The sequence below is a fragment of the Mauremys reevesii genome, linkage group 12 (genome assembly GCF_016161935.1).
Source record: "Mauremys reevesii isolate NIE-2019 linkage group 12, ASM1616193v1, whole genome shotgun sequence".
Taxonomy (NCBI): Eukaryota; Metazoa; Chordata; order Testudines; family Geoemydidae; genus Mauremys; species Mauremys reevesii.
In genome coordinates this window covers 12672391-12698491 of record NC_052634.1, presented here as the reverse complement: position 1 = coordinate 12698491, position 26101 = coordinate 12672391, and the positions used below count along the sequence as shown (strand labels likewise).

Below are 26101 nucleotides of genomic sequence, written 5' to 3'. Positions count from 1 at the left end.
ACATCAGAAAGGATTTTCAGGGCTCCAAAAGGGACATGGGGGAAAAACATACAATGAAATACTGAAAATCTGACCTGAGCAGACTGGTTGTCTCTATATGGAGCCTGCCCCCATCCCATGTTACCACCCATTCCACTTTATCAGTCAACGTGCTGCACATACACACTTACCGCTCAGGTTGTGTGGCTGTTACCTGCTCGAGCCAACCACAAGAGGCCCTAGGTGTCTGGAGGACAGTTGTTCTCGTCAGGCTCATCAGCCCTGCGATGCTATTAGGAGTCTGCCAGCTTTCCCATTCTATGCTTCTGTTTTTCCAGGCGATACACGTGTCAGACCAATTCGCCCTGGGCAGTCACTTGGCATCTACAATATCAATCCACATGCCAAGTTTTTAGAAAACACATCAGAGTAATCTGCCAGGGAATTTGACTTCATAGGAATAAATAAAACCCACTTTGTTTTTAAAATGCCATTTTTGGCAACTAATTTGAAATCAGCGTAGCTCTTAAAACATGGAATTTGATTGCTGGGAGCACAGCCATGCAAAACCCAGAATGTCTCTGTATGTAGCCCGTGAGATCCCGAGGGCACAAACTATGCTTCCTTGTCTGTCTCGTACTGCTCTGAGAACACTATGTGTTACTTAGTTCGGTGAATCTCAGTGGACAGGTGCCTACATCACCAAGAAAAAGGACCCTGGCAACTGGCACTAGTGACGCCATCCCACTGGCACTCAGAATGGCCAGGGTGATCTGTTCACTCTAGGTCATTTCAGGTCAGGGTTGAGGCACAGCGATGAGGCAGTGTGGAGAAACTTGCACTACAGACGTCTCGGCTGTAACCTGGAAAATCAGTCCCCAGGGCTGTGTCAATCTTTCAGCAGCACTAAATTCATAGGACGTATATTATTTTTATAATCTATATTGGTGTGACCGGAGTCCCAGGGGAGCCAACTGAGGTCATTCCATTAGGGTGAACTGCAAAGAACAGGGCTGGTGGATATTCCAATACTTAGATTTCCAAATCCCCAAAGCTGGTGGATATTCCAATACTTAGATTTACCAAACCAGCACAAAACAGCTTCTATAATACCTTGCTGGTTACCCAGAAGCCATCAACACAGTTCCCTTAAAGTAACCCAGCCTCAGGCCTCCACCCAGACACCCAAGTCAAATATGATGAGGATTACTGAAAATCTTGTTCATCATATAAAAAAGTTCTACCAATCCCAAAGGATTGGACACATCACCTCCCAGGTTAATGAATATTCCAGATCTTGCCCAAATATACACTTATAGCCGATTCTTATTAACTAAACTAAAATTTATTAAAAAAAGAAAAGAGAGAGTGTATTGGTTAAAAGATCAGTATACATACAGACTTGAGCACAACCTTGAGATTCAGATTCATAGCAGAGATGGAGAGCTTTGTAGATGCAAAGAGTTCTTTCCAAAATAGTTCATAGGTTATAGTCCAGTGTTTATATTCAGGGCAGTCCAGTCCAGGATCTCAGTCCTTGTGGCTTAGACTTCCCCTGCATGAAGCCTCAAGCAGATCTGAGATCACAGGATCAGGACCCAAGCCATTGTTTATACAATTTCAGGCCCTCTTGTGACAGCTTGGAGTCCTTCGGCGAACAACAGGCACTCATGGGAACTTTGAAGTGGACCCATTTCCTAAGCATCACAGGTAGTTATCCACATAGATTAACATAAGGCAATTGTCTTTTTCCACCATTCACAGATGATTTCCTATACATTTCAAAGGGAGATGAATACAGCATATCCTACGTTTACAGTTCATTTAAATGTCAAGATGTCATTTTGATCTCTGAATTAACAGAATACAGCATAGACAGGGACTGTTTGATTACACTGTTGACCACTACCAATATATATGTAAATAAACAAAATCACAAACATTCTCTCTCCACATGTCTTCAAGGGTTGAAGTTGAGTAATTTATCCTGAAGGATGCTTACCCTTTCTGGTCATACATCACAATTGGCCATGTCTTTAATTACACATTTCCACCAGCCCGGCAACATCACACATTTTTATGGCTTGCTTATTATAACCACGGTTGGAAGACACCGCTTATGAAGGGCTTTAAAAAAAATTCCTGCTGTAAGAAAACTGGAGAGTAACTCCTGACCCCTGGTGAGCTCTCACTCAAATAAACAATCAAAGGAGCAGCTAAAAATTATAAGCCAAATCAATATTATTATTAGCATGACAGTAGCACCTAGATTGTCCAGCTAAGATTGTGGCCAGTCGTGCATGGTGCTGTACATACACCTAATAAGAGACAGACTGCAAGCTCTTCAGAGCAGGTACTAGAGAAGACAACATGAAGATGGGTGGGGAAACTGAGGCAGACAGGTGGTGTGACTTACCTAATTCATACAGTGGCAGATGGTCCCATGAATTCCAATTCACCTAACTGCCGGACCATGCTGAATTTCAGTAGAAGAGAGAGTTTAAAGGTTAAGTAAAACTGCAAGAAATTACACGGGGATACTTTAAAACTATTTGCTTAAGTCAGGGACTTGACCTGCTGGAGGTGGCAGGAGGCATCTCCTGTTAAGATCAGACTTGTAGGGACAATCAGCATACTGCTGTAATCAATCCATTCATTTAAGTTTAATGCCACGCCAATCACTGCAGTGTCCAAGTGACTAAACAGCACTAGTGACATATTGCAGCCAGAACATGAATGTATCTAGGGTGAAATTCACCGCTGAGCACAGGGCCAGCATAATGCCCCCATGCACCACTTACATCCTTAAAACAGGGCTTAAGTGGGATTAAAAAAACATAGAGGGGTGAATTTTACGCTTAGCAAACACATTCATAACAGCACCCTTTAGTGTGGCCTTCACATTTACACAACACCTTTCATCCAAAGATTTCAAAGAATTTTGCAAATATAGGCAAGATCTCATTATCCTCATTTTACAGATAGGGAAACACGCAAGGACTGATGAAGTGACTTACTCAAGTCACACTGCAAATTGATGGCAGAGTCCAAATTTAAATGCCATAGAACTCCACCTCTGGGAACTATTACAAAGTCGGGTCTTGTCATTTAAACAATAAACAGCATCAAATCAAACATAACTGAACAGATTAAAATCAAATAAGAACATCTACGTTGCACAGATACACTAAATTCACTCAGTTAGTTTACCCTGCTCCCTCTCGAAAGGTGTGGCTGTGCACACGTCACAGGGCATAAAGGGCTAAAGTAATGGGGGAAGAATGAGGTTAATCGGGGTCTGTTGGGAGAGGGATTTGGATTGCTTGAGTTGATTCAGGAAGCAGCACACAGTAGAAACATGTCACTGGTAACTGAGCTAATGAAGCACCTCTGGAGATAGAAAAGCATAAGCTAAATTCAGTCTTGGCTTCCTATGGTACGTCTACACTCCCCAAGTCCCAGAGCCTGGGTTTGAACATTTACACTGCAGTTAAACACCCCCGTAGCCCAAGCCCTGCGAGCCTGAGACAGTTGGCACAGGCCAGCCATGTCGACTTGAGCTCCTCTCAAAAGCCTGGGAATGTTTGCCAGATGGCAAAAGGCAAACAAAGGGGGAATTTTATATATATAGGCCATATCCTCAGTAGGTTTATCTCCATTGTAGGCAATGGACCTGGCTGATTTACACCTAGCTCCCATGTTAAAAGAATTTTAAAAAGTGTTTTAAACAAAGCAAACAAAACTGACATAAAATTAAACTATTGAACACCACGGCCCCGTTTCAGACTCAAATGTGTCGTAGCTCTTAAAACAAGGTTCTCCCTTTAACATAAATAGTGTTTTTAAAGAGCAGCTCCTTTTGTCCAACTATTCCTCAAGCAGCTTTTTCATCCAGGGCTTGCATTAATTTTGCAAAGAAGGTCAACCTGAAAGATTTTTATTTATTTAAAACATAAGCTCCCTAAAGGGCTTCTCTTTTTGTCTGTCTTTTCCTTTAAATGTATTAATTTCAGCTCAATCAACTAAGAGGTTACATAACCGTTGTTTATAATTATTGTCACGTCAACCCCTGAAACCGATCGCTATAGCTCCGATGTTACATAAAGGCATTTTTTTGTTAAACTGTGGGAAAGACGAAGTCTGAACTTGGAGGGGATTTCCCCCCCCCGCCTTTTTTTTTGCTTTTTTAAAGTTCTGTTGTCTATTATGCAGTGCTTCAGACTCTTCTTTCTGTGGGATTTTATTCTACACAGTTCATGGGTCTGTTTTCCTACAAATAACACACTAACAACAATATAGTTTCCATCTCTCTCTCATGCCTCTCTATTCAACGCAGAGCATAGGGCCTTCATCACTGCCTTCCATCTTTGCTGGGCTCCTGCTGCAGTCTTAGCTTCTTCCCATGTAATTTTGATAGCTTTCTATTCTGCTTCTATTGTGCATTTCCATGTTATCTTGGTCCACCTTATTGCCTCTTCTTCTGGGGTTTCCAGTCCAATATCTAATGTAATTCCCACGGACGCCTTTAAAAACTGAAGTTCGAGAAGATCACTCAAGACAAAAGCAAGTTAGAGAAGCCGCTAGCATTAAGGCCCCAATTCAGCAAAGCACGCAAACACAAGATAACAGTGCATTGCTGAATAAGGATGGTTTGAAGCACGTGGTTAAATGCTTTGATGAATTGGGGCTGCAGGGGCTGCTCCTGGTCCTTTGATGCCAGTGTCAGTGTTACCCATTGCCTGCAACGTGCAGGATCAAGCTTTCAAAAGGGGGTCATTTTATGCTGTCATAGGAAAAGCACTGAAGTTAGAGGCGGAAAATGTGATCATTTTCAGGGGGGAAAAAGGTGTTTTTATTTTTTGTCAAAATTTCATTTTCATCAGAATTTTTCAGGAAACTAGCAGTGATTTGACCATGAGAGCAAGACCCATCTCCTCTATCCTCCATGCTCTATTTCAGATGACATTTGTTCTCAGCTGGGAGTTTCTTTTCCCTGAGGAATAACATCCACCAAACCTTCCATCACATTCTTTGTCACCTTGGCAGCAGACCCACAGCCATCAGCCCTTGGACATAGTCCTAATCATATCTCCTAGGACAGGGCACAATATCTTCAAGGCTGGAATGCACTGAAGTTATTAAAACCCAACAAATATTGAGGATCATAGCCAACCTTGGGACGAGCCAGTGCTGCCCCCACTGATTCTGCACTGACTAGTTATCCACAATGGGCTCTGCGGTCACAGGTTGGATTTCCTGAGCAATTTTGCTGGAGTATGTGGCAGAGCCTGGATGAAGAAAGGTCAAATAAGAGAAGTTCCTAAGTACCTGCTTTCCTGCAGAGAGAGGAGCAATTTCTATCCTGAGGTGACAAATAAGTGTAGATGCTTAAGCCCTAGGTTAGCAAACTCAGGGTCTGCTAACTCGAGTTCTACTAACCCTGGGCTCACATTGTAATGTAGATGTGCCCTAAGACAGAGAGAGTACAACTGCCGAGTCAAGGTCTTCAATACAGAAAAAGTTTCACATCAAATTTAAATGCATGTTTAGCATATTTGGATTTTGTATTGCAAAAGTCCCCTTGCATGCACACTCAAGTGACTTCTTTGGACTCTGAGATCTATCAAAGGACCACACTAGGTTGGTCTTTTCTCATCTCAGCAGATGTTCACACTGAGGCTCATATATTGGAATGCTGGCTTTCGATTTGTGCAAGTTCATTCAGAATCACTGCTCCTTTCCAATTTGAGTGCGAATGTCTTCACAGGGACTTTCTAAGGTTCCTATTTTCAGGGCAGTATGACCAGAAGAGTGTCAAGGCCTCCAGCTCAAATTATAAATCTGTCCAAAACACTTTTACCAGAACCCCGCTATTCCCCAAACAAAATGCATTATGATTCCCACACCATACACCAGTCCGAGGCAAAGTTTTCAAAAGGGAAAGTAAGAGCACGAAATACGTAAAAACCCAAGCTGTTCTAACTTACCCCTCCAAAGCTCATCATGGATGCTTACCTTTGGCTTTTCCATTTAGTTTTCTAATCCCAATTTCAGATGCTGAATACAGCAAGGACTGGACTGCAAGCATGCTCATATTTGGCAGTCACATCAGACCATGGCAGGAATGGCAAATATGCAGGTGGCTGGGTAGAGTTTTAAACATTTCAATCAAGCTATTCCAGAAGTCATGTGCCTTAACACCAGTTCCCTAGCCATGTGGAGAGGCAAGTGTTCAAGCACAGCCAGGGACAGGTGGGCTTGTCAGAGCAGGCCTAGTTTAACTGTAAGGAGTGACAGAGATGGTATAGCTTAAGCCCCCTTCCTCTGGGCTTGTCCCCTGGTCAAACTAAAGCTCATAGCTGCAATTGCAAAGACTCCATCAACTGACATTTTAAACGTTGTTCTATTGAGAACAGGCCTGTTTCCAGTGATGTTCCACCAGGAAAACCACATTCAGAAGGAAGCCTTCCCCGCAGAACAAATGGCAAAAGAATAGCAAGGATCGTACACACATAGATGAAAGTCAAATGATGTCAGGTACCTTTTTATAATACTCCTTACTCAGGCAGTCTCCGAGGTCACTCACTTCGTTTAAAGCTACCTTCCTTCTGAACAGGATGCTGAAAACAGTCGTTTAGCACCCTAATTAACTACTTCAGACCAAAGTCAGCCCTAATATAAAAGGCTGAAATCCCACTGACAGTTGCATCTGCTTATAGCCGAGCTGAATTGAGTCTATTGTCCGTACTCTTAGGCGTACATAAAGTAACGACACAAAGCAAGTATATACTCCATAAAACATTAATATTTTAATGAAAAATCTTAGCTTCATGTTTCTATCCAAAGACACTCAAAACTAGGTTTTCCTCCTCCCCGCCCCTTAATTTTGACCTATAAGGGGACCAGTTTGGAGATTTTTATTTTTTTTGTATTTTAAAACATTTTTTTTTTAAAGATTAAACAATCAGGCTAGCAAAAAAGTACCCAATACATACTTTTCTTATATCAAACAAGCTAGTATTTCAGTACAATGTAACTATACAGAATATATACATTACACATATGATCACAAAGCATACACTACAGGCTCAGAACAGATTTGAAAAAACATGATATTCACATTGATTACAAGAACTCTAAAAATGATTGTAACGTTGAAACGGCACTTAGTTTACAAAAAAGTCACAAAAATATATATAGCCACCAAGAACTATGGTTCCTGAAAAATACTAATAGCCAGATAGTATTATATAAAATGTGAAGTGTATTTAAACATCGTATACATTAAAAACAAAACCAAAAAACATTTCTGTTAAGTCAATAAACATGCCAAGTAATCTAGCTGTGACCAGCGTCAACAAGAGAAGCTGTACTGTGTATGAGATGACGACTGGATATACGGCTGGTGACTGGAGACTGGCACAGTTAAAAGGGTTGCACTGTTACTAAAACACACAAAGAAGCCCAATGATAATTTAATTCACATTTTTCCTCCTGCTCTACCACCCCCCTCCCCTTCAAGGGTTCCATCCAAGGCCAGTGCCCAGACAGTCAAGGCACTGAAACAGCAGGGCAAGGAAGCCATTGAGGACTTTCTTGTAGGCAGGGCTATAGTCAGAATATCAAAAGCATGCATCAGCTAAACAAAATGGTAAGTCGAAATCTCCTCTGGGGACTTTATCAACCCTCAGGAAGACTGTGGTTTCCACACAGGAGGGCAGCCCCAGAAACTGATTTTTTTTAATTTTTATTTTTTTAGTGCAACCAGATCTGTAGGCGAGCCCTGTAGGATACTGAATTACTGTTGTAGCACACACTGAGTTAACAAAAACCCAGAGCTTTAATAATTGTTTTTTTTTTTTAAAGTTCACGTTTTATGGTTTATTCCCTCTGAATATTTTGCATTAACTATGTTCTGCTGGTGACCTCTGATGTGGTTGAGGCATAGTCCGACCCCATATTTGACGGTGAGACCAGTACTTTTTTCTGCCCACAATGAACTAGGAACAGAAGGTGCTCCCTACATCTGCATATTACCTATGCCAGCCAATCCAGGCAGCGTGCACAAAGCCTCTACCCCTCCAAATTGCATATAAAATGCTACAGGGTATGCCCTGAAAAGAGGATGGCAAAATTCTCATGCCCTAAAATCTTTGGACTGGAGGGGAAAACCAGCAACCAAGAAGTGACTGAAGCCCACATATAAAAACTTAAAGCCGTATCTTAAAAACAATAACATTTTATCCCATAAGGGACCTAGGGACCATAGTTTCATAAAATATATTTTACTGCATTGGCAGCTATTACTTTTTTTAAAAGTTTAAGTTCACACCTTTCAGCCTCGTGAAAACCAGAATCATTTTCAAAGATCTAGTCAACTAAACTCTCAGTATGAGAGACTTGACCACAGTACTTACTAGCCTGACAACTGAACTCAAATTGTAGTGAGAAAGACAAACCAACAGGGATACAAAAATTTTAACCTGTGAGAATAAAACTGTGTTGCAGAAAACTGACATTCCAATTAGTACTGGGGGAAAGGTTAATCTCCTCAATGTGAATGTATCCCCACCACTGACATTAATGGGAGCTGTGTGCACATGCATCAAAAGGAAACTATTATTTGACCAAATTGACCAGCACACAGCTGAAGCAACTGCTTCTCCTCCTTCCCCTCTCTGTGGGGCCGGGGGAGCCAGAGGTGACTCTCTCCCCTCCACCTTGAGGCTCTGTCCCACACAATACGTAGGGAATGCAGATCCATGTCTCTGAATCCTGCTCCCTGCCAAACAGAACCATCCATGTTCTGTGGTAGTCAGGGCCCACTTCTCGCATAAGTGGGTGGGGGAAGGAAGGATTTTCCACTTAATGTACAGATCGTCCTCTGTACACCAGAAGGTTATGCAAAGGAAAATGCACTCAAACCACTTTGTGAATACATCTGGAGAATACTTGTCAATTCAACAGTTGCTGCAAGGGGTACTACTGCCTCAGTTAACTGAATCTCCTCTATTTGAAAGAAAATCTAAACAAAATACTTTTTAACCAAAATATAACTTAATTCCTTGTATCTATTTTTAGAAAAAGCAGTCCAGGAATCAAACTCCTCTGATAACATCTTTTAAAGAAGCTATGTTTCAGGTTTAATCCCCAGTGTAGTCTAAGGGCATGCTGCTTTCAGTTTACTTAGACATTTATCTCAGTTTAGAACCTGGGTATCCAGCAATAGAGCTTGATGTAAAATGTTAGAACATGTTAAATCTCTCCTGTGAGGGACATTAGTACTCCCAAGAACTGAGCACTTCCAGAAAGACAGGGAAAAGAGAAAGGAAACAAGATTTACATTTCATTTGGACTCCTCTCTATGGAGAAGGGATACATATATTCACAGGAAACAATTACAAATACCAACCAAAGAACAGATTAGAGCTACAATACAGTCCGTGTAGCTACCAAGTTTTAATGTGTTCTCCACAGCATTTCAGACAGCAGTTAACCTTCTGACAAAATTTTAAGTCATCTAAAAACCAGTTATTCTAGGTGTATGTATTCTGCACTTGCACATCGCATGATCAGTAACTTATGTGTTACAACAGATCTTGTCCTGCGTGAAAACCATCTTTTTTTTTGGCAGAAGGAATAAGTCCATCCATGTGTGATGTGTTAATTCATTGTGCATTATACACAGTAGGCCAGTTCTAAAGTCTGAGTTTGTGTGTCTACCTAAGTGCTTTTTAACTTATGAGTGACTAAAAATTGTCATGTACAAGGAAGACTTATGCTTCTGTAAAAGAGAAAGAGGACCATGAATTAGGGTTTAGTACCAGATCCTTCTTTTATCCTGAACTACTGGGGGATGAGGGAAGAAATATTTAACAGGCACTGTCCTGTCTCATTGGATTCTCAATTATAGAAATCAGAAGTGGAAGAGGACTGGTCATCTGATCCAGTCCCTGCAGTGGATACTGGCCTATTTCATAGTACAGTATTTCGAATGAAAAATTGTTCTGCTCCAAGCCCTTTACAAAAGGCCAAGATAGACATATAAGATGAATTGTAGCTGAGACATTTTCTGCAGATCAGACAGGGGGGAAAAAAAACAAAAAAAACTTAGCTTCAGTAATTTGGAAAAAACTGGGAATCTTATTAATTTTTTTTTTTTTTTACATCAACACAGGGTAGGGAAAACTTGTTGAAAGAAACACTAGAAATGTGTAAGTATGTTACCACTGAAGCCTTTTAAAATGTTACCAATGTGCAACAAGCTTTACACTGATTTGCTATCAGCAGATATTTCCTAGTTCTACAGATGCATTAGAACTGCTGAAGTCATTGCATGCTAATCAGTCTTGCCATTTGAGCTCTGCACCTCCTCTTCTTCCGTTTTAAAAAAACATTTCTCTATATTTCTCTTTCAATCCAATGTGTGTGTGACAGAGGAAGATGAGTTTCCCCAGCAGATCTAAAACCAAGGGAGTCTGATACATGCCCTTAGAATACTAAGGTCAGGTAATACTTAAACTCTCAGCATGCTGTGGATTGTGGAACACAGCTGTTTGTGTATCAAACAGAGTTAATTTCATCAGCAGCCAAAGAATTTATACAATCCCTAATTTAAGTTTCTAAGCTTTACTATAGCCCAAACTGCCTGCAACAAAATGAGAATCGCTGCTCTGAAAATCCCATACCCAAAATTTACAGCCTTTTCTAAATCTGGAAAAAATGAAATTGCAGATCTTTCACTTTATTGCTTGTTTGAGCTGTGTACGGAGCTGGAGTAACAGCCTTTAATAAACTAACTTGGCAAAGGTTTAAAATGTTTTGGAACAGGAACAACATAACATTGTTATATAGGGTTTTTATAAACAACCCTCTGCTGGGTTAGAAACTTGGCCTCTAAAAAGAATAAATTGGTGGTTTTGTCCAAAACAGACTAATAAAAACCCCAGAAAGCATACATGCATATGTATAAGCACAAAAGTGTGTAATAATGCACAAAAGAACTTGTTTTTTTCTCTGTAAACTCTCTCTAGCCAGCTTTTGGATATTAGTGATATATGTGATAGGGAAAAGTGACTAGGACTGCAAGCAGTCTGGCCAAGGTTTAAGAATTTTAGTCTGGGACATGTTTTCTTTTTTTAAAGGTGGTTTCCTTTACAGAAAGATACAGTGATGACAGATTTGTCAGGCTTGCATGGATTTATACTTTCCTTGACTGTATGTCTCGCCCCATATAAGCAAATCAGGATTGGTTATTTGACCGAGCAGTTTCTAAAAGGAGTGGAATATCAGAAGTGGGAGGACCTGGCATGGCATCATCACTCAGTTTGTCAGAAATGATTCAGAGATTTTTTGGTAAAGAGACATTTTTAAAAAGGGCAGTACTGTTAAATTTCAGAAATGCTTACAATTCCAAGAAAAGGGTTATAGTAAGCAGTTTGAAAAACAGTAAGGAGAAAGATAGGACATGCCATATTTTAAGCAGAGGATTAACGCATCTACTCAAAGTTAGTCAAAACTCTGCTCATTAATTAACTTGCGAGCATGCATGCTTGTACTGGTCATTTTTAAAGTGTCTTCTGATTCTCTCCCTTTACCAGACGGTCTACAGAAGCATTAGAAATGTAATGAGCTGTTCTAATTGTGGAAGAAGGAAGTTGAAGTGATTTCAGTCGATTGCTTCTTCTTTAGAAGTGCATCACAGCTTCTATGATGCTCTGACAGGACCTTACTGTGCATTCAGTCAAACATTTTCACAGAACTGATCATTCAGTCATGAAAAATAATGTAACATCTGTTGCAGTTTTCTGTTTAAAGTGTAGCTTACAAAGTAAAAAGGGAAATCTCCCTCCTTTCGTTTTAAAAAAATTAAATTAAAATGTACAGGACCAAACACAGGCACTTTCCAAAGAACAAAAAAGAAACCAAACCATGAATTATTCAATAGTAATAGAGGACAGCTCTGATTTCGGAGGGTCATCACTGGTTGCCTCGGCACTGGCATTAGTCTTTGGCTGCTCCGGCATGTCTTCTTCTTTCTCTGCCAACCCACCCAAAGACCCCAAGGGGAAAGTGCTTTCGCAATTCTGAGTCGACGAGACCTGCGAAATGACAGGCATGTGGACAGAGGAGTTGCTTTCAAACCCATGCTCTCCTAGCTCATATTGCCCGAGGGTCTCTTCCTGCTCCTGGTTTAAGTAGTCCGGGACTAGGAAATCACTAGAAGAGGAGCAAAGGACAGAAGAGAATGTTAACCTTTCAAAGAAACATCAGATACAGCTCTGCTAACTACTGCATTGCGCAGGGAATAAAGAAACTATTAACACAGCATAGGGCTAAAATCTTCACAATGATATGCTTCACTAAGTGTTATAACTCAGGTTTTATTGACATGTCTGGAGAAGCTAGACCTGGGATATCAATTTTTCATGGTTTATGCAGCCATATTTCCTCAGGGGTAGCTTCATTATCTAGGTTTGAGCCCCCTGAGGATGGGAGCTGATTTTAGTATCGCCACTTGGTGCGGAATGCCTCCATGCCAAAAAAGAGAGCGCTGGAGTTTTGTTTTTTTAAGAACAAACTGAATTTAGTGCAGGTCAATTCAGGTCTATTCAACCTCTGTAGAGGGGCAGGGACTACCAGAGAATCATACACAACCTTCCTCTCAAAGGAGAGGGGTCCAAAGTCAAAGGGAATTAAAAAGGATAAAGGAAACAAAAGAGGCAGGGCTGACAAAGATATAACAAAAGTGTGCCAGTGTAGGACTCAGCGCACAGACCTGCAGATGACACCCACTGCTCCAACAAGCCACGGTAAAGAAGTTGGACTGAGAGCTCCAGGCAGCAGCAATGAAAGCCTTGCCTCAAGTTGCCCCGTCAACGTGCCTCAACAATGACACAGGACTATTTGAGATGGCAGAGGGTAGTTCAATTTCAGTAGCCCATTCCATCTTTGGCCTCTCTGCTAAACTATCAATAAGGATGCCAACTGTGATGTTTTTTGTTATGCTGACATCTATTCTATTACAGTAAAACCTGCCTTAGAGACTGCCTCTGACGAGAGACTGCCTGTCATGAATAGACACTCACTTGCAGAGGCCATGGAACACCACCACTATCTGGCGTGCAAACTTTAAAGAGAGACCACTTCTTACAAGCGACCACTGTTGCTAACTCCCATCAGTGGTCACTCTTGGCAGGTTTCCCTGTACTAAGAAGTGGACTGAATTTCATTTCCTCCCAAGCCACCCAGTCTTGGCTCTTTTGTCACAATAGCTATATAGCTTATTCTCAGAAACTGGGGGCTGAAAATGCTCAGAGGAAAGGTCTCACACACTCTACCAATATTTCCTGATTTACTCTATGCGAGCATGATACAAAGTCAACATTTTTTTTTTTGCAAATATCCAGCACCAGACATATTCATGACTAAAATCAGTATATGCACTCTTTGGTTTTTCCATGTAGTCCATTCAAAAGGGAGCAGTTTCCTAGAACAATGATATGAGATTCAATGACCCTTTTCTTTCTGCAGAAGAGGATGCACTTTTCCAAATCTAGGGGAAATCCAAATCGGGGAACAATGGGAAAATGCTGTATGCTAACATGTTAATCTGTATTTTCAAAAATCAAATAAGGCCCAGGAAATCACTAAAAGGAGTGTGTTTTAATGTATTCAACAACAAAAAAAGAGTGCTTACCACAGCAACCGCATCATCTCGTGGTATATTCATGCTACCTCTGGCACAAGTGGTACCCTCAATGAACTGCACACACCAGAAGGTACTGAACTTTGTACTTTTAAACTATATTTTCAGGGAAAGACAGCTGACAAGCAAACATTTCCTGATTTATGTTCTTTTGGAATTCTTTATACAAGTGGTGTAGAACTAACCACCAAACAAAATGCTGAAACCTTTCATAAGACAAAAAAAAGATGACATCTAGAAAACACCTGATAGATTATCGCTGGGGAATTTTAGTTGCTATGATGCAAAGAATAAACTTACAACAGGCTTACTTCATATTTTTTAAAACAAACAGCCTACTTACATGTACACATCTGCATTTACGTGAATGAAGGAACTTTTGTTTTATTTTTTAAAACGCGACTTGTTCTCAGGAGATTAAATATTTAACAGTCCCTCTCTCTAGAGTCCCCCTCATTCACTTTCATTTATTTATCCCTCTATTTAAAAATCTCTTGTTTATAAACACTTATCCCATATCAGGGTGATATTACTGTGCTACTTTGACTCCTCAAGACTCATTTACAGGCCTCTGACGAGCTTTTAGTGATATGTTTTTGTACGTTAAGCCAATTCTTTACTATCTGATTAACAAGAAATGTGCAGTAGGCCTGTGTGATTAACAGATTGGAAATTTTAAAAATTTGATCATTTAGCAGTAAAATAAACCTAAAAATGAGAATCAAGATGTGATCATCTGGATTCATGCAGTCTCGTAATAAAATCCTTCCCTCAATAAAAAGTACTTTAATAAAATCAGGTCGTAAGTGCACCCCCCATCTAAACAGACAATCCAAACTCTTTCAGATACAGCCATCAAATAATTTATAAAAACTCAGACTGTGGTATATAATGTTATTTTTAGCACTATTAACGTGCTTTTAGATACTATTGAAAAGAGAAGTAGCCTAGTCACTAAGAAGCAATCTTTCCATACTACTGAATTCTTCAATGCCTTATACAGTTTATACACACTAAAAAGCAGATCAGAGATTACAGATAGTAGTGCAAGAATGAACGTGACTGCAATTAGCTGGCAACCTGATGAGAGGAACAGCAGGCTGCCCTGAAAGCAGGAAGAGATGATTTAGAAAAAGCAAGTTTCCCTGTTAGGTTTTCGTTGTGCACCTCACCTGCTCTGGAAGTAGTTTGCTAGCTCTGATGCTTCATGGTTCAGACTCCTCAGGTGAACGATTAAATTTCCAGAGTTGGTGAACATGGCGCCACATGTTTTGCACTCGTAAATCCGAGGCTTGCGGATAATATGCCGGGAAACCCGCATGTGGTGTTTATATTCCCCGAAGGAAGTGAAAGTGGCACTACATATCTGGCACCGGAAACAGCGTTTACCTTCGTGCTTCAGGCGATGCATCTTTAGCGAGTAAGCTCGGGTGAACTTTTTCCCACAACGGTCACACTGAAATGGTTTAATGCCTGTGGGAAAAGAGGGGGAAATATTTACTTTGTGCAACTGGAGGTCACATTTGGCCATTTCTGTTCAACAGGACAGTAGCTGTGACCAGTCATAGTAAAGTACTGATTTAATAAGGAGACAAACAGGTTATCTTTAAAATGACAGAAGTGATTAGCATAAACCTGATATTTCTCTCAATCAGATGACAAGGAAGTTTTATAATGACCAGATCCTTATACAGAGAGATACGGTGGATCCTTATATAATCCTTCTTCATTATATAACTTAACCTGCTGTAAGGCTTCTGTGGATTAGAAACCAAGGCAAAGATACTGAGCTACAGCCAGAGTGTTTGGTGCAGCAGAACCTATAAACCACCTTTGTTGTCTCCTGATCTTGGACCAATTTGAGCTGGGCTGATCAGTGCAACACAGCAACCTTTAGATTGCTTTTAGTAGAAAGTTTCATCAGTTGTCTACAGCCCCAAAGAGCAGTTCTGGTAGTAAGGGACTGCCTGGGCATAGGGATACCCTAGCTTATGCAAGGAGCCTAACAAGAGAGTTGTGGTGTAGGAGCCTACACAGTAGCTCCATGCCACCTGAGGATGATTGCACATAGGGGTGATCCTCTGGGGGTCAGGTAAGCAGGGCCGGCTTTAGGCCGATTCCCCCGATTACCGTGAATCTTCAGCGGCATTTTGGCGGCAGCTCTTTCGAATCAGGCCCCGCACGTCCTAAAGCCGGCCCTGCAGGTAAGTAAGCCTTAATGCAGCTTTGCACAGTCAAAGGAGCACAAAGCTGCACTAACACATCTGACGATCTGGCCCTTAGTTTTGTCCTACAACCAATTTAGAAGCCTTGTTACCAACTCTCTCATCATTTACTCACCATGCTCATTTCAAAGTGAATACAAATATTACATGGTACAGCAGCAGTTAATTTGCAATGGAATTCCTATGCTTGAGAGAAACACGCTCTCCCTAAACAATCACATCACTACCAACACTAATACTATACAAAAGGTTAAACCACAAAAAGTCCTATTAAATGGTCTGACAGAATTCAGGCCAAGAATCTGGAACTCCGACCTCAATTCACACTACAGTTCAAAAGAAAAAAAATGTTAAATGGTCTAAATTAAGGATGTTGTTTCAGTCCAAGCTGTTAACTTTACTTGTCAATTCCTCTGCTTTCCTCATGTTTAAGTGAGCTCCTTTAATTGTGGCTTCCAACATAGTGAAAGCTACAGTTAAGGTTAAACCGAGTCTCTTTATAAACTTGCTTTCACATGCTAACATTCTAAAATATTGTCCTTTGGGGCTGAAACTTTCCATGCTTGGTCTCTGCTCAAAGGCATTTATTTTCTTGAAAAGTTTGAGGCAAATCTCTTCAGCCGTTTGAGTTAAGAGAAAATACTTCTGGCATTTACAGATTGGAGGTTTCTGCACACGAGTAACTCAAAAACAGCTAGTAAAAAATATCTGCCAACTTCCCGTGCAAGTCTTACTGACGACTGCCTACTGACAGATCAGGCTGAAATACTTCATGCATGCTTGGTGGATATCTTAAAATTTTAGCAGCCTACTTGGGACAATTTAATAACCAAATATTCACAGGCAGGTTGTCTTGTTAAATGTCAAATGCCAAAAAACGATATTAATGGATCATTATTGGGCTCAATAACAGTTGCTAGTAAAAACTTGTGCCTTGAGAATCGTCGTTCTTCTGCCCACATAAATTTTATGGCATTTGTGCAAGATGACATGTCAAATATAAACCAAGAGTAAACGTGTTACTGTTCAATTGCAAGGATCCAATTTCTCTTATATCAAAATGACTTGTACAGATGTAAACGTTTTATTAGGTAAATAGTGGTTAACTCCACCAACAGTTGCTTACTATATACACTTTCTATAACTTATTGTGTATTTCAGCCATAAACATGTTTAAAATATCAAAACTATTACGAATAATCTGATTTCTTAAAAACCATCAGCAAGGATCAACCATTCTGACTGATGGGCACAAATTCCATGTGGTATTCAACTATAAGGGGCATCTTCGAGGCCTGCATTGTAACTGTTAAAAGTATCTCTGCATTCACTGGACTATCAAAGACACAGTTAATGATGATCTAGCAAAGCCTACACGACGGGTGGGCAAACTACCGCCCACGGGCCGGATCCGGCCCCTCAGGCCTTTGGATCTGGCCCACGGGACTGCTCCCCATGGTGCTGTGGGCCCTGCGCTGCTCTCCAGAAGCGGCCAGCACGACTTCCCTGAGGCCCCCGGGTGGGGGGGGCACAGGGCTCCCTGCATTGCTCTTGCCTCCAGGCACTGCCCACCTCAGCTCCCATTGGCCGAGGAGCTTCGGCGGAGGTACCTGGAGGTCCAGCAAGGGCAGTGCACGCAGAGCCCTCCATCCCCTCTCCCCCAAGGGACGCAGCACTTCCTGGAGCATCCCTGGGCCAGGAACAGGGCAGGCGTGCAGGGAACCTGCCCTGGCACGGGCGCGCGCCATTGTCACCCTGGAGCCCGAAGGCCTTCTGCCCCCCCCCCACTCCCTACCCTGAGCCCCCTCGTACACTGCGCACCCCTCCTCTGCCCCAATCCTCTGCTCTGGGCCCCTTCCTGCACACTGTACCCCCTACCACACCCCAACTCCCTGTCCTGCATACAATTTCCCCACCCAGATGTGGCCCTCGGCCCAAAAAGTTTGCCCAGCCCCGTCCTAAACTGCTAAATCTCTGGGTGGCCAACAGTAACAACCTCATTAACAGCTAATCCTTTGGTCACTTTTTTGAAAGAAAACAAAATGGCTGCAAAGAAGTTTGGAGAGAAAGGTTGATTCAAAAGAGGCAGGCCTGATACTTAACTCTTGCTAAATGACATTGATTGCAACTACTTAATTTATTAGTCATTTTGATTGCTCCCCTTCACCCATCCCTGCAGAAGTTTCTGAGACACAGGAGGACATAACTACTAATCTCAGCTACCTACTTTGGATAAAATTGTTTTGGTCACAGCTTTCTTAGGATTTATGAGTCTCTTCAAGCAACACAGCAGACAATTCTGACATCCAAGGATGAACTCCAATCTACACCACTTGAGATTGGTATAATAAAAAAATCCTTTGCAAGTATTGTACTGCACTGGCTTCACAGGGCTTGTCTACACTAGAAACTTGCATGGGCGCAGCTGTACTGATGCAGCTGTGCTGCTGTTGCGCTTCTCGTGAAGACGCTCTAAGCGGATAGGAGAAAGCTCTCCCCTCGGCTTAATAATACCACCTCCGCAAGAGGCAGCAGCTGAGTTGGCGGGAGAAGCTCTCTAGCTGACATTGTGCTGTCTACACCAGCACTTAGGGCGGTATAACTACATCGCTCAGGGTGTGGATGATTCACACCCCTGAGCAACATAGCTTAACATCTTGATTTTGCCTCAAACCTTTCCATAAAAGCAGGAGTCCCATTATTGTATGAATGTTTTATTCCACTAACTTTAATAAATGTTTTCATCCATACAAAGTTTAATTATTCTGCAACACTGCTAGACTGTATGTGGGAAAAATAGGTACATACACAGTGGTTAATCCCAATTTTTAGAAAAAGTCTCCCCCCTCTGAAAAAGAGACTGAAGCAAAAAAGTCAGTTTGCACACAGCAGTTCATTTAAAAACAAACAGTTGCAGTACTAAGCATGCTGTAAAACCAGCAAGCATCCTGGATCTCGCGTCTTCACGAGAAGCGCAACAGCAGCACAGCTGCATCAGTACAGCTGCGCCCGTGCAAGTTTCTAGTGTCGACAAGCCCTGTGAAGCCAGTGCAGTACAATACTTGCAAAGGATTTTTTTATTATACCAATCTCAAGTGGTGTAGATTGGAGTTCATGACCTACTTATTCATGGAAACAGTGAAGTTTCTTACCTGAGTGGATGAGCATGTGCTGTTTTAAGTTCTGAATGCGGGTGAATCGGACCCCACAGGTTGGACACTGAAAAGGTCTATCCGGGCCATTTGGGCTGGGTCTCTCTGTGCTACTGGTAGAAGGGGCAATGTAGAGTTGGTAGGGATACTGAACATTCTCCAACCTGGAGGGAGAAAAAAAATCACTAATTTACAAGCAGGCTAGGAAAAAAAAAAAAGGAGGTGGCTCGTCCAAAGAAAAGCTGACCTGAGGCAAGAAATGACATTGGCCTCTGACCTCAATTTCTTTGGAAACAGTCACTGAACACTAGCTGTACAATGCACTTTGTTTTTCAGAGAACACGTATACATATTGAATACGTGCATTCTTCCAAAAGTACATAACGATGTGCAACTGGCAAATGGACCAAGAGAAAGAATTTAGTAAGATGGGAAAGCAAATCCGTTTTTTTATTTTTGCAGTTCCCGTGACGTTGAAAGGAAACTGAGGCAGGACAGTTTTCATTTTCAGCTCAAGTCAGTTTCAATAATTAATCACTAATATGATTTACAATTTCAAGTCATTAGCTTGTCCAGCAGGCAGCAAGAAAGTAAACTGCATTAGTTCATACTGGATGTTTGTTTGATACAGCCTGTTGCATGACAGGATATGCATCAGTATGTTTCAAAGTTAGCTAAACTTGGTTATAATTTTAAGGTCACTAGGTAGCAGATGAAGGAAATATTTTAACTTTCGAAGAAATTAATTACCTGACATTATCTAAGTACCCTCACCTATTCTCTAACTGCAAACTAACTGGGGGGAATACAGCATTGTAATTTGGTCCTCTGGTGTGGTGTTTTCTTCCCGGTGGACGGGACATGTTAGTCAACTAGAAACAGCCCTGCCTGTCACTTAAACACAAACGTAAGAATGGCCATACTGGCAGTGGCCAGTGCCAGACAGCATCAAGGGAATGAACAGAACACGGCAGTTACTGAATGATCTATCCTGTCATCCCATCCAGTTTCTAGCAGTCAGAGGTTTAGGGACACCCACAGCATGGGCTGTATCCCTGATCATCTTGGCCAACAGCCATTGATGGACCTATCCTCCATGAACTTATCTAATTCTTTTTTGAACCCAGTTATACATTTGGCCTTCACAACATCCTCTGGCAACAAGTACTACAGGTTAACTGTGTTGTGTGAAGTAGTACTTCCTTATGTTAGTTTTAAACCTGTTGCCTATTAGTTTCTTTGAGTGATCCCTGGTTCTTGTGTTACATGAAGGGGTAAACAACACTTCCCTAGTCACTTTCTCCACACTGCTCATGATTTTATAGACCCTATCATATCCCCCCTTTCCTAAGCTGAACAAAGTCTTTTTAATCACTCCTCACATAGAAGCTGTGCCAAACCCCAATCATTTCTGTTGCCCTCTTCGGTATCTTTTCCAATTCTAATATATCTTTTTTGAGATGGAACAACCAGAACTGAACACAGTATTCCAGGTGTGGATGTCATGGATTTATATAGTGGCATCACAATATTTTCTGTCTGATTATACATCCCTTTCGTAATGGTTCCTAACATTTTTAGCTTTTTTGACTGCAGCTTCACACTGAGTGGATGTTTTCAGAGAACTAGTCACAATGACTCCAAGAGCTTTCTTGAATGGTAAAAGCTAATTTAAACCTCATCATTTTATATGTATAGTTGGGATTATGTTTTCCTAATATGCATTACTTTGCACATATCAACATTGAATTTCATTTGCCATGTTGTTGCCCAGTCACCCAGTTTTGTAAGATCCTTTTGTAACTCTTTGCAGCCAGCTTTGGACTATCGTCAGTAATTTTGTAACATCTGCAAATTTTGCCAGCTCCCTGTTTACCCCTTTTTCCAGATCATTTATGAACATGTTGAACATCAGAGGTCCCTGTACAATTCCTTGAGGGACCCAGCTATTTATCAATCTCCACTGTGAAACTGACCATTTATTCCCACCCTGTGTTTCCTACCTTCTAATCAGTTACTGATTGAAAAGAGGACCTTCCCTCCTATCCCTTGTGACACTGGCAGACCAACCACCCTATGCAGGACCCATAACAACTTAACAGGAGGCATTACAGTTGTATCAGGATAATTCACTTGTATGTGAATTTCTAAGAGATGTACTAGACCAGCAATCATTAACCCACTCATTTGTCATAACAGACATCAAGGGTATTTGTCTGTGTTTACCTATATCTTGTTAGAAGTTTATCAGTGTAACCAAATTAGCTTTTAGATTCTAAGTCCGTTTTCATGTCTTAATTAACTTACATTATATATGTGACTGTGTTCAGTTAACCTTAAAATTAAAGATGTCAGACACTGCAGGAAATGTATATTATCTACATTGTCTTCAGCTTATCTATCTCTGTTATAATGGAGGACCAGCTAATTGCACTATGTAAATGAGCGTAACTAGTGTACCTGTGTATGCATAGGAAACAGAAGATTAACTTCAAAACAAAGTTTAACAAACGAGCTGCATTGCCTATTCTTCCTAGGAGAAAAGCTCTGAGGAGGCTTGTCAGCCTGCTGGAGAGCTATAAAAGTGAAACCTCGGGCCTGATCCTGCATCTCTCGTCTGCCAAACTTTAAACAGGGAAAGTTTAAGCTGTGGGACTGATATCCTCCAAGCAGCTATTTGGAATACCCTGGAAAATCCATGGAAAAATCTAACAGACTTTACAGGTAAGCTGCCTTTAGATTCTGACCTACTGGGATAATTCCAAAGAGACTTTTGCAAGCCAGCAGATATAACATCACTGCTACAATCCTGATCTATGAACACTGAAAATCACTAGTATGTATATCGGGGAAGGCAAACTACGGTCCGCGGGATTGCCACCTCCTTGGTACTGCAGGCCCTGCGCTGCTCCCAAAAGCGACCGACACCACGTCCCTGCAGCCCGGGGGCGGGGAAGGGGGGAGGGGGTTAGAGGGCTTTGTGCACTGATCTCACATGCAGGCACCATCCCCGCAGCTCCCATTGGTCAGCAATGGGGAACCACAGCCAATGGGAGCTGCAGGGCAGGTACCCGCAGGCGAGGGCAGTGTCTTAGCCCCACTGCATGCCGCTGCCACCCTGAAGCGGCGCTGGGCCGGAGCCTGCACCCCGAACCCCCTTCCCTGAGCCCCTCCTGCACCCCAACCCGCTGCCCTGAGTCCCTCCTGCACCCCAACTCCCTGCCCTGAGTCCCTTCCTGCACAGCACACCCCCTCCCATACCCCAACCCCCTGCTGCAGCCCTACATTCATGGCCCTGCATGCAATTTCACCGCCCAGATGTGGCCCTTGGGCCAAAAAGTTTGCCCACCCCTGCTGTATATGATTCCTTAACCATTCCAATAACTCTTCTTTTATTAATAAATCTTTAGTTAATTTACTAAGGATTGGCTGATAGTGTGATATTTGGGTAATATCTGAAATAGATATTGTCCTGGGGTAAGTGTCTGAGTCTTTGGGATTAGTAAGAACCTCAAATATGATGAATTAGGTTTTCAATAACTCTTCACTATATTAACCTGTCTGGAAGGGAACCAAGGGCTGAAATGCCTAAAGGGGGCTGTGTTCGGCTTCTGGTTAACCAGTGTGGCACTACAGAAGCTCTTTTGTTACTGGCTTAGTAATCGAATTATAGAAAAACCCTCACCAGTTTGGGTGGGGTGGGGGAGGGGAGTGTTCTGCCCTATTTCTTCCAGTCTGCCCTAAGTGTGGCCCACCCAGGCACATTCCTTCACTATATCTACTGGATCACATGCTTGTGGACAAGGGTGATCCAGGTGATAAAAATGGCCTTTTCTATTATCTGTGCTTACCTGAAAATTTCCTATTCCTGTGGCTGCTGCAGCCTGCTCACAGATTAGGGGCAGAACCAGGCCTGTCTATCACTGGCAGCAGGGGATTGCCCTACCACTTGAAGTTCCCTGCAGTTGAGACAACTTCCACAACCAGGATAATTTTCTCCCTAATGGAACAAAACCAAATAGCTACATGTCAATTCCCATCTCTATTCTGGAAAATCCACTGGCCTCTAGGGTGGGCTGGATCTGTGGATCTTAAAACTCAAAAAAAAGAATTTTTCAGGTAAGCGGATATATTTTCCTACACTTCATCATTTGAAAGTTAACAGATCCATTACAATGGGATTTTCACAGCAGTGGAGGAACTCGGATCATCCCTTAAATATGGACATCCAATGTAGTGTTCCTTCCCCTGAGCACTAAGACATGGAAGAATACTTCTGCTAAAAAACAGCATTTACTAATAACTGGATTCACCAGTATGCAGAATTGTAGTGAATTTATGTATCAGTGGTCGTTTGGCCACCTAGCAGATCTCAGTACAGGAAATATGACTTCTCTGCCCTGACAATGTCAGTGCTCCTGAATTTTGGACTTGATGCTCAAGAGAAGGAAGAATATTTCTTGACTTTACTGTAGGAATGAATGGTATGACACAACTGAGAGGACTACACTTGTCTGAATGAAAAATACAATAGTGGGTCTCAACTGAGAAAGCTCCTCACCAACTTCAAAGCTCCTCTGATTGGAGATTACAGATACTGGGAGCTTTACTTTAATGGACAGGAAGTATAGTGACACCTCTACAGGGGCTCAATCTGGCTAACGCTCTAAGGAGCAGAATGAGGTTCCAAAGTCATGCTCTATGGCCTCACAGAGCTAGAACAACAACTGTTGCCTTCAAGTATTTAATGCTGGGATTTGTACAAAATTCCCTTTTCCTGAGCATGTTGATAACATACTAGAGACATGACCTTTTTACTTGGACACTTATTCACTGACACTAAGGCCCTCCCGTAGGAATTCCAGGCTATATTTCACTTGTTTAACATTGTAGTTAAATTACAGACTTTGCATCAACCAGCAGAATAAGTTCTATTTGTTGAATGATTTTTAGGGTCACGAGAATGAATTCACTTCATTCATGTATCCATTTTAAACCTGTGTGGATTGGGTTTCCCCCCACCCCCCTCAGAGGAGGTCTACTACTGCAAAAAACAGACATTGGAAGGCTCAATGCTAGGTTAACGAGGCCTAACAGAAAGAGAACCGTTTCACTGCCACTCACTCCGTCCTATTTTTTGTATGGTTCTGGGGAGCAGTGGAAAAGGTGAGAAGGCACACAGTAGAAGCATTGCTCAGCTTTGTAAGTAAATTCTGATCTACATCCCAGTCCTGACATGCGGAAAGGCCACAGGGTGCTTTATTGTTGTTTCCAGATGCAAACAGGGACTCACCAGCCCACTACACTAACTTACAATGAGTACAAACATTTCTTGGTGCAGGGTCGACTTTAATGAAACTTCTGCCACGTAAACCTTGGTGTTCATCTCCCCTTTGATAGACAGTGCACACAGGGATAGTAAACTTTGCTCTGCCCAGGACCGGAGAAGTTGATTTTTCTATGTGATTGATCCGATCATGTTTCCCATGTTTACTTATAAAAAACCTATCAGATACTTTCACTGTCACAACCCAAACAAGTCTGTGACCCATGGAAGGAACAGTGTTCTGAGGCCTCAATGAATCATTGTGTCCCAGATCATTGGTGTTGTGCTCTGCTTTTTCTGGTACCTATTCCCTGGATTGAACTGAAAAAAGCCCTCTCCATTACCCTCAGCTAGCATCAAATGAAGATTGCTCTGCTTGGTTTGCTAGTGGGTGGATCCCTTCAAAAAATCTGATTTAGTACACTCATCTGAGGGAGTGGAGACTATCCAATGAGACCTTGATCTCTGCCAGTGGATGTGATGCAGAGGAGGAGAGCAAGAATTACTGGATGTTTCTAATCAACTCTTGATCGCTGAAGCATGTCTGTGTATAAGAACAGCATGCCCTATAGAGCTGTATTTTTGTTTGTGATACTGCATGCCCTTCCTTTGTTCTTCATCTTATGCTAAAAATGGTCTGAGGTGAAACCTTGCATCTGATAGGATTGGGATGAGAATAAATACTATGATTAACTTCCCTGGCACCATATGACTGCGTTCATCATGTATCCAAGATATCTTAGAAAACATATCTCTGTATTTTTTTGCAGCTGACTCTGTACAGAGTCCTGGTCAGAAAAATTATCGAGGAAGAGAAGTGAATTTGTGTCTTCCTTAAAGTCAATATTAATACTGGCATGATCCTGGAAGAGACCCTGATTTGACCATTTGTCAAATCAAATGGTAATACAAGCTGAGAAAATAAAAATCTGCCATCTGCATGAAAGAGGGGAGAATTGTCTACGTGATGGTGAAATGGGAAAGATAAGCATCCTTAAGGAATTTATGCCCTGGTCTGTTTGTTCCTGACTGCATGAGGCTAGAAAACAGGATGGGGAAAGGGTTGTGCTGCTCTGATCTGAATTAAACCATGGACGGTTTCATTCACATCCTGGCATTTCCATAGGTCGCTTGAGATTCAGAGTGGACAAAACTGTTCATGAGATTCTTGCCTTAGAATACCTCCTGCGGACAATGTCCAGGGACCTCATTTTAACTAAAGCGATTGGTAGCCATTCGCTCCCAAACTGAAGGACCCAGAAACCAAACACAGATCTAAATCCTGATAGGCCTGGCTTGGGAGTCATGCATATAGTTCTGAGGCAACCGAGAGCAGCTACTGACCTTGCCTCAGTTGCCTGCTCTTGCTCTAGCTACCACTTGCAGTATTTTCTCCTGCTGTACTTCAGGGACTACTTCAATTTGCCTTATGACCCATAACGAAGGTTAAGATTTTGTGTCTCATATTTTTAGTAAAAATCACAGACAGGCAAAGAAAAATTCCCAGAAGCCCATGACCTATCCATGACTTTTACTAAAAATATGCATGACAAAATGGGGAGCTGAGTGTCCCCACACCACCCCTAGGGACCCAGCTGGGAGCTGCAGGGCAGCCCGCTGGCCCCTGGCTCCCAACTGCAGGGCACCCCGCCGGCCCCTGGCTCCAGGAGTGCCCCGGCCGGCCGCAGCGGCTCTGAGCTCCCTGGCCAAG

At 42.0% G+C, this 26101-nt stretch overlaps 1 protein-coding gene across 5 annotated transcripts in view; it reads right to left on the bottom strand.

The window, feature by feature from the left end:
- Nucleotides 1-337: 337 nt before the first annotated feature.
- The window catches only part of ZBTB44 (zinc finger and BTB domain containing 44), a 64586-nt gene continuing 38822 nt past the window's right edge, over nt 338-26101 (bottom strand). Inside the window, exons 1-4 of one of the 5 annotated variants that reach the window (XM_039496388.1) lie at nt 22916-23043; nt 19065-19228; nt 14860-15160; nt 7827-12198 (exon numbers count right to left, since the gene is read on the bottom strand). In XM_039496388.1, the coding sequence (XP_039352322.1) occupies nt 11916-12198; nt 14860-15160; nt 19065-19080 (600 nt within the window). In that variant the 5' untranslated portion in view covers nt 19081-19228; nt 22916-23043 and the 3' untranslated portion in view covers nt 7827-11915. Of the gene's footprint in view, nt 364-7826; nt 12199-13678; nt 13894-14859; nt 15161-19064; nt 19229-22915; nt 23044-26101 lie in introns of those variants that run through there. The other 4 variants (XM_039496387.1, XM_039496384.1, XM_039496386.1 and 1 more) reach the window with 4 other exon arrangements.